The sequence below is a fragment of the Pygocentrus nattereri genome, chromosome 30 (genome assembly GCF_015220715.1).
Source record: "Pygocentrus nattereri isolate fPygNat1 chromosome 30, fPygNat1.pri, whole genome shotgun sequence".
NCBI classification, from domain to species: domain Eukaryota; kingdom Metazoa; phylum Chordata; class Actinopteri; order Characiformes; family Serrasalmidae; genus Pygocentrus; species Pygocentrus nattereri.
In genome coordinates this window covers 2,837,501-2,847,062 of record NC_051240.1, presented here as the reverse complement: position 1 = coordinate 2,847,062, position 9,562 = coordinate 2,837,501, and the positions used below count along the sequence as shown (strand labels likewise).

The 9,562-nt window shown below is 39.1% G+C and overlaps 1 protein-coding gene across 1 annotated transcript in view; it reads right to left on the bottom strand.

Moving 5' to 3' along the window:
- Positions 1-2,008: 2,008 nt before the first annotated feature.
- Positions 2,009-9,562, bottom strand: part of LOC108415101 (choline transporter-like protein 2) — a 23,247-nt gene continuing 15,693 nt past the window's right edge. The window contains exons 19-22 of the mRNA XM_037536606.1: positions 9,420-9,490; positions 4,886-4,974; positions 4,410-4,494; positions 2,009-2,225 (exon numbers count right to left, since the gene is read on the bottom strand). Of these exons, the coding sequence (XP_037392503.1) occupies positions 2,137-2,225; positions 4,410-4,494; positions 4,886-4,974; positions 9,420-9,490 (334 nt within the window). The 3' untranslated portion in view covers positions 2,009-2,136. The remainder of the gene's footprint in view (positions 2,226-4,409; positions 4,495-4,885; positions 4,975-9,419; positions 9,491-9,562) is intronic.

Here is a 9,562-nt window from a genome sequence, read left to right as displayed (position 1 = left end):
GTCCACACTCTCTGTGATTAGAAGGTACTTTTTTTCCATTTTTGAGAGTAAACTAGGCACACAGGCAAAGAGTGAATTCAGACGTTTAAACAATCTATTATTAGAGCCGGAGGCTCTGCATCAGCAGGGGCCGCTGTTTATTCAGCACTAAGAATCCCGCTTACTATGTACAATAAAACTGTCTAATTTGAATCAGAATATTTAAAATACAGATGCTCTGTATGTTACTCTGTAAGCCACAGTAAAAGATGTACTCTTACTTAGTTCTTACAAAGAATATTGTTGAACTTTCCGGTAGCTAATGCTAGCTAGCTATCTGCTAAGCTGGTCATCCTGGATCAACTAGTTTAACAAGGTCATGTTCATATCTTGAGTTTATTTAGTCTGTCTTCAGCTGTTTACTTCATTTACACATTACATAGTTTATAACTGTAAAGAGTGCATTGTTTAGATCCACTGCCATGTTTATTTTCTTCTATTTCATTGATTCACACAAAAGCTACCAACAACTAACAGCGCCCTCTTTTTGGGAAGAGTCATTATAACAAGGGATTATAACAAAGTGGAAGTGATTGGGAACGACAGCAACTCAGCCACGAAGTGGTCGGCCACGTAAAATGACAGAGCAAGGTCAGCGGATGCTGAGGCACATAGCATGCAGAGGTCTCCAATTTTCTGCATAGTCAAGCACTCTGGAGGGGGGATTATGGTGTGGGGTTGTTTTTCAGGAGTTGGGTTCGGCCCCTTAGATCCAGTGAAAGGAACTCTTAATGCTTCAGCACCAAGAGATTCTGGACAATTTCATGCTCCCAACTTTCTGGGAACAGTTTGGGGGACGGCCCCTTCCTGTTCCAACATGACTGCACACCAGTGCACAAAGCAGGTCCATAAAGACATGAATGAGCGAGTTTGGTGTGGAAGAACTTGATTGGCCTGCACAGAGTCCTGACCTCAACCCCATAGAACACCTTTGGGATGAATTAGAGCAGAGACTGTGAGCCAGGCCTTCTCGTCCAACATCAGTGCCTGACCTCACAATTGTGCTTCTGGAAGAACAGTCAAAAATTCCCATAAACACACTCCTAACCCTTGTGGAAAGCCTTCCCAGAAGAGTTGAAGCTGTTATAGCTGCAAAGGGTGGGCCAACATCATATTAAACCCTATTGATTAAGAATGGGATGTCAGTCAGATGCGTGTGAAGGCAGATGAGTGAATATTTTTGGAAATGTAGTGTATTAATATAGTTTTACACCGAGATAGAGATTTTCTGTTTTGCATAGTACAATCATTTTTTAAAACACATCTGTAAATTAAACCATCAAAATAGGAAGTTTAAATTCACAATCTTATCCACAGAGGACCGGTGTGGCTGCAGGTTTTCACTACAATAAAGCACAAAGTCACCTAATGAAATCTATGAAGACAAAGACCAACAGATTAAAGTATAATCAAGTGAACTTCAGCTTGTTTGGAGTAAAAACCTGCCACTACACTGGCCTTTTGTGGACAAGATTGGACACCCTGGTTTAAAGTAACGGTGCAACAAGATTAAATTTAATTTAGATTTACTGGTAAATTAATCCAGAATCAAAATAATGCTTTAAATGTAATCATAACATTTGGTGCTACAGAATTCATAGATAAATCTTGATTTAATCCAAGTTTCTGCTTTATACCTGTTAGTGCTGCCCACCTACATGTTCAGAAGACCTGTCACTCCAAATCAGTTTGACCAATAGAAAGTGCAGGTGAGCGCCCTCTTCTAAGACCCACCCCCTGTTAAAAAGTGCCAAAAATCAGAAGCAAAAGAAAGTTTTGTAATGCAAAAAAACCTATCAGCAAATAGAAAAAAAATTACATGGGAAAATAAATTTATATCAGAATGAGTTACAATCTTTGTAAAAATTAAGTTTAGCTTATGATTTGTATTTGTAACATACAACATATTTTGAACGTTTTGATACTCAAAAAAATAAACAAACAGTAACAAAATTTAAATTTACAGTCAGAAAAGATGAATATTAAAGAACACACTGTTAATACAAATAAAACCTTTTCTGATTACTAAGTTCTCCCTCTTTCTCCTCCTGCTTTTCTCCTTTGTCTGTGCTCTCTGGAGGTTTATTTGGTCATAAATTAATTTTTTTTATTCAGTATCTTCTGGAGACTCTTGGACATGAAGTACGGCCTCTCTTCAGATCCATCATTGCGCTCCAGATCCTCCACTGAAGGAACAACCATTAAATTAGAACCAAAATCAGCTCAACAGTGAACAGTAACAGTGTAAACCTCTAACCCACTCTCACTATGATTAGAGCTTTAGGATACACACCAACAGTGTCCTAACTTCTGTTTAAGCATCTGTTTCTATTGTCTTTAGGCAGCTGTGTCAGGCAGTATAATTTACTACTAACATAATGACGCTACATTTATTTATACTGTAAAATGCTGTAAAATGTTAATGTTGATCAAATATTACAGTGAAGGCGATTAATAATGAGAAGACAGAACTGAACATGTGTCTGTTTATTAGGAGGAATACCATTAGTACGCTCAGCTAAAACGCTTGGGAAATGGAGACTGAAACTGGGGAGCAGCGATGCTCTGATAAACAGCAGGGGGTGCTCTCACAGTATTCTCAACTCATAGTTTATTGCTTTTTAGTTTTATTTGACGTACTTTCTATCAGTAACAACAGCTGTAACTTAGATTTTTAACATTATTGTGATTATGTGTTTATGTTCCAACTGTGCACGTATGATTGGTTTTTAACAGTTGGCTGTCACCTCCTCCTCTTTGCTGGTGGCCGTTTGAGTAGGCCGTCATTCCTCACCAAGTCCGTCGGCCCGGTGAGTTTGGGCTGTCGTGGTTTTTGCGTTAGTGGTTTATAACGAGAGCGGGGAGGTGGCACAGAGGCAGCAGTGCAAGAAGAGTGAGATGATAGAGAGAAAGAGAAATAGAGAAAAGGATTACACTCAAAGCCAGGTGAAAAGAGCTCACAATTGAAAAGAGAAGAAAAGAGTGGGGTGTGTTACAGTGAGCGTAAAGCCTCAGCACATACAGAGTGAAGTGGATAAAACCAGTCAAAAAGGCAGGAGAACACCACAGGAGGCATGTTATACTGGGTACAATTACAGCTGGGATGATATATTGATCATTTTCACAGTGTTCTATTGGTTATATCACCATCATACTTCACCGTCAGGGTAAAGCCGGTAGCTAGAGGTGAACTCCCACCCTCTAGGACACCTCTTGTTTGCTCTGCTGAAAAGGGTCTGGCTGTGTAGCTGCAGATTTACATCTGCCTTAGACACTTTATTGGGTACAATATTTGCACATTTATTTATTAATTCTGTGGTTATTATATGCCGCCATCTGTAAATTTTGGTACAGTCATTATTGCACTGTATCTCTCATCTCAGGTTATAGATATTATCACAGACTGTTGTATTTTTTCTATTTATACATATACCTGTAGATAGTATCTGGTTTATTTATTGTTCTTATATGTCTACACCCATCCATCCATCCATCCATCCATCTATCTATCTATCTATCTGCTGTTTCACTCCAATAGGTTTAGGCCAGTGAAATGCATGTGCAGTAGGAAATGTTGAGCATTACAAGCGTTCCCATTCATATTTCAAGCAGTGGCCAGTCTCGTCATCGATAATGTCTGATGTAAACAGCGATTGTTTGTGCTGGCGGTATGTTTTGCGATGCATATTACCATTCAAAAATATTATATATTTTTGTGTGTTCTGCTGGTGTGTTCAATAAAGAGCACTTGTTATTGCAGAATCATGGCCACCCCTGTTTTTTCTTCTGCCAATGCTACAATATGTAGCTTTTCAAAGTGTTTTGAAACCAAATGGTCAAACTTTCTTTTCTGATTAACGTCAAGTTACTATATTAATCTAATCTGGTATATTTAAAGGAAAACAGTCTCACCCCCCTAAATATTTGTACCTATATTAGTGCCACCAGCAGAAGTAGCAGCGAATCACAGCAGTCGACAGAACGTTCTCTTAAGAGTTCCATTAACCTTTTTTTTTTTTTGAGAAGCTAAATTATACAACTAAACATCAGAATAGCAAAGAAGCCTTATTTCTCCTTACATAATCAATCAAATTTGCATTGTTGTCAGAGGTCAGTCATGCACATTTTTAAACATTGTTATGTAAACGCAGCATTAGAGTTGAAGATGAACAACAGAACTGATTTATAATCACTAAACTATTACAGGAATTTTTCTTACTTTACAGAAAAGTAAAATTGTAAAAGATGGTGAGGTGGCCCTAAACGTTTGGCTTGCAGTGGGCTGATATTTTAGCACACTGTATTTTCTTGACAGAAGGTTTTGGGTGCTGCATTTTCTCTGCCAGAATATATAAAGCTTTAACACTCACAGAAGCACAGGAGCATAGTGTCCACACACATGGCGTAGACGCTGAAGAAGCCACTGGCGATGATGTAGGCGCCAAACACCACCGTCTGGAGAGAAACACACCCTGCAGTGAAACAACCTACTAATATTTCTCACAGTAGCATAAACACAGCTGATTCAGTAGCATTTAACATCCTAATATCTCCCAACAACACAGCAGGAACTAAGAGTTATTGTTATTTTGTTGCTAATAATCCAAGAGAATTGACCTACATACTGCAGATGTTATATTCCAGTATCAATAATGCTAATGCTAAATAATTTCATAGATCTGATCTACTACTACTACTACTACTACTACTACTACTACTAATAATAATAATAATAATAATAATAATATTAATAACAACAAATTTTTATTTTATTTAGTTTTTTATTGAGCTGTAGCCTGTATTAATGTAGTATATCAGTAATGCTAATGCTGGTGTCTAAACTCACCACAATGGGAACCCAGTAGTAGTTCAGTGATGAAGCCACTTCCTTCCCAAACTTTATCTTCCCTGAGAAGAAGAAGAAACAGCAGACTCCTGACAGGAGAGAAAAAAAGTGACCACTTTTCTCAAACACTTCAGCAGATCAACTATCATTTCATACCAATTAATCATGCAAGACCTATGTCACTGTAACACACGGCCTCAAGTGGCTTATTGCTTTACAACATGTCGGCCCACATAAAATATTATAGAATACACAATAATAAGTTATTTCTAAAGAAATTGAATAAATGGGAAGAATGGGGAAAACATTTGGTGCTTGGTTAGTGTAGTGGTTAACACCTCTGCCTTCTACACTGTAGACTGGGGTTCAATCCCCACCTGGGCAAAACACCCTACACTACACCATTAAGAGTCCTTGGGCAAGACTCCTAACACTGCCTTGGCCTACCTGTGTAAAATTATCCAATTGTAAGTCGCTCTGGATAAGAGCGTCAGCCAAATGCCATAAATGTAAATGTAAATGTTTGGTCGCCCATCTCTATATACTGTGGTCAATTCATGAATTGTTGAACTTTATCACATATCAATGAACATCTGTTTAAAAAGCATGACTTTATAAGCACTTCCTGTCACCAAATGGCCACTGCAAGTTAGTGCATAAATACTTTCATAAGTACTTTAATTGAAGCCTGTGATGTTAATAATGGAGTTGTTTAGCATGTTTGATATATTTTAGCCTGTTACCTTGTTAACCAGATTAGTTCTCGTTAAGAACGTAAGTTGCCAGCGCCTCAGTTCAAATAAAAAACAGGTTCTTACTTCATCAATATACTTGACGGTCCATATGATCAGTGTCAAAGATTATTAACAGAACGGGGTTTTTTTTTTCGTTCCTTGGCTTAGTAATACATAATTCAGTTGTTGTGAGGCGGTCATATCACGGATCGCGGCTCAGCCAATCAGATTTTAGGGTTAGGTTTAGGAATTTATAGTGATATTGTTACAGCCTCTACCCACCTGCTCCCTCGATCCTCTACCAACCATTCTAACCTGTGTACCTGCTCTGGCTCCTCAGCTCAATGATTGTTACTCGATCACTGCTTTTTGGCGATGTTCCCACTGCCTATGATCTAGCTGCTAGTCACCCCAATTCTTAAAAAAAAAAATTGATTCAACTGTCAATAACTTCCGGCAAATCTCTAACCTCCCATTTCTGTTGAAAATTTTTGAACAAGTTTACAGCTTGCTTAGAAAGCAATAATTTTTTCAAACCTTTACAGTCAGGTTTCTGTCAGTACTGCCAAGACTAAGGTTACTGATGACCTTCTTACATCTGCAGATGCTCTCTCTCTGGAGAATGTATTTCTCTCACTGGGTTTACTTCATCAACTTGTCATTTAAGGTGTCCCTCAGGGTTCTGGCCTCAGACCACTGCTCTACATCATTTGTGCCCCTTGAAGAGATCTGTGGCAGAACATAGCAGCTGCAAATGTGAATCCTGCCTCCAGTGTCCTCCTTGTGCCCAGGGTAACGCATGACATGCTACAAGATCATATGTCACTAGACTTTTACTGCTATGCTGATGGCACTCACATATGTCTCAGGATCAAGTCCACCTCTCAGATGGTTCAAATATTGTTTTTCTGAGAAACGCTCTGGATGAAATACAACTTTCTGTAACGGTGATCACGACATAATGCAGGACACAAGTGCGACTTTTTTTGAAGTCCTTGGCAGGAACGGTACTGTGCGAAAGTCTTAGGCACCCATCTATTCATTTGTGTAGTTTGTGTTTATTTGCTGAGAAAAGTGTTCGTTTTTGAATAAACAAAATTAATAGTGATTTTATATATATAAATAAATAGTGATTTTCTGGATGTGAGTGTGTTTAACCATTTCCAAGCCTCTCCTCGAGGAAGCTCTACTATTATATGTAGTGAAAAAGCAGCTCCTGGTTTGACCAATCAGTGCTCAGTAAATTGAGCTCATGATGTAATTGATGATATTAATGAGTTTCTGTGGCGGCTGTGAAGGTGTCCAAGAAAAATATGGACCCGAGAAATTCTCTTTACTTTTTATTGTTTTGATGTTTATTTGAATTATGAATACGACTTTATTCTAATGGATATTGTGATAAACTCACTGCTGAGATAAAGTGTTTAAAAATCTGCTTAGATGCCTAAAACGTTCTCACAGTACCATATATACATACAGGGTGCAATTAGGAGTGCAACAATTATTCAACTTACTTAACTAAAATTGACGACCAAATTAGTTGGCAACTAATTTATTCGTTTATTAAATGGTGACATCACTACGCAACTTTCTCGCGCTCACTATGAACATTTTGATATCATGGCTCACTGGAGAGTTAACTTTCCCTACGGAGCCCTGCTGGTAGCATTCTGTATAAATAAAAATAATGCATGGTCACGACTTAGTAAGGCGTGGGAATGAGATTATTCAGTCGTGGCCATGACTTAGTAAAGTGTGGGAACGAGATCCTAATGCATGGCCACAACTTAGTAAAATGTTGGAACGAGATCCTAATGCGTGGCCACGACTTAGTAATCTGTGATCTCGTTCCCACGCCTTATTAAGTCATGGCCACGTCTTAATCATCTCATTCCCTCACGTCAATAAGGCGTGGTCACACATTATTTTTTATTTATACAGGATGCCACCAGTGGGGCTCCACACTTTCCAGATGACACTTACAGTTTTGAACATTTAACACTGAGGCCGCTGGTGCAGCCAAATTCGGTGAACACAGGAGAGTGTTTAGCTCCGCTCTCAAACAGTGTGCTGGACAATGGGCTACCACCAAAATTCAGCATCCACAGAAAATCGCTCAGATTTAACCATTCATAGGGAAGTTTGCCACACTTTCCCATCCGCTCCATCTTCTCTGCAGCAGTAAATATCCACTCTCTGAGATAAGAGATGCTGAGTCTTTCATTAAAGACTTGTGACTGTAAGCCAGAAAGCAGAACGCACAGAGCAAAGGACTAACACAGCTGAACAATGAGGGGCGGAGCTAAGAACAAGAAACAGGTGTGGGCTGAACACATGGCAGAACAGGGGAGGAGCTAACAAAACAACACAAAAGCACACAAACTAGAAAACAAAGACACATGTCAGGCTGAAACAAAAGCACAGGGCAGAGGAAAACAAGGAAACCAAGGCTAAAAGAGAGAACGAGAAGGACAAGGCACAACAGGACTCTCTTTCACTTGACGATATAGCAGTCCTGTCAGGTCAGAAATCTGGGTGTCATCTTCGATCCGACTCTCTCATTCAACGCCCATGTCAGTTCTTTTATTAAAGTTTGTTTTTCCAACATGTGACCGTTCTTCTCTCTCTCTGCTGCTGTAGCTCTCATATGTGCTTTCATCTAGTTGTTCAAACGATTGTAACTCTGTCCTTGCAGGCATCAGTTCTTCCCCCTTCACAAGCTTCAGATGGTCCAGAACTCTGCTGCTCACCGTCTCACTCATGCTCACTCAGCCTGTTCTCTATGATCTCCACTGGCTTCCTCTAAAGTACCGCCTTTACGTTAAAGTTCCTAACAACATCACTCCTTCCTTACCGTCTGATCTCCTCCTTCATTATAAACTCACCTGAACTCTCTTCTCGACTTCAGCCGATTTGTTCACCATTCCCGCGTTCAACCTTTATAGTTTTGACGACCAACCATTTTCTAGATCCTCATCTCTGGAACTCTCTTCCCCTACATGTCCAGCGGTCTGATTCACATACCACTGAGCTAGTCGCCTCTCTCAGTACGGTACCCTGTGATCTTCTTCATTTTCCTGGTTGTCTTCTGACTCTAATGAGCTCTGGAGGCAAGGATCATGGTAGAGGCAGCATGTTGTTTAATGTTGTCTGTGGCTGGTGGTGACCTCCCCTGCGAGTTTGTATCTATTTCCCTTTTCTGCTGGTGTACAATAAAAGAGCACTTCTCATGGAAATATCATGGTCTTACTTGATGCCGATGCAACACTATTGCTATTATTAATTATATTTATTCTCTGCTTTAGAACCAAACCACAAATATAAAGTCCCCCTTAGTCTGTACTTTAATCCATGTTTATAGGTAACAGCGAATCCTACACTGTAAAGTGCCTCATCAGATGTAATTTTAAAAAATGACAATGTGGTAACAAGTAAATTAACTAGTTTTATTCAACCTAAATAAATACTTTGAATGAACAATTCTTTCAATCAGTGTAGTTGTGAATTAAACCAGTTCAATTGCTTGTGACTACATGAAGTAATTTTTTAAAGTAGACAACTTTTAAGAGTGTATTCTGGGTTTGGCCTATTTTTTTGTACATTGGGTGTAAGAGGAGGGTAAATTGAACAAACAGAAGATCCTTCTACAACAGCTCTACTGAGATGGACTCAGTTTAACTGAATAAGCTCCTCTAAGTTGTGCTACAGGTGCAGATTCCTGCTTTTCGGTGAGGTTTAGTTTGTGTGGAACGGCCCTCAGTTTTATTCGTATATTCTATTTAAATGCACTCAGCACTTACCCACAATCCCCACTATGAGCAGCTTTCCCAGAAACAACAGAAAGTCTGTCACTTTGTCCAGCACGAACACTCTAAAACACAAAACAAATAATATAAAAAATATTTAGGCTACTAAACATTTATGGATCCACAAAACATTTCCC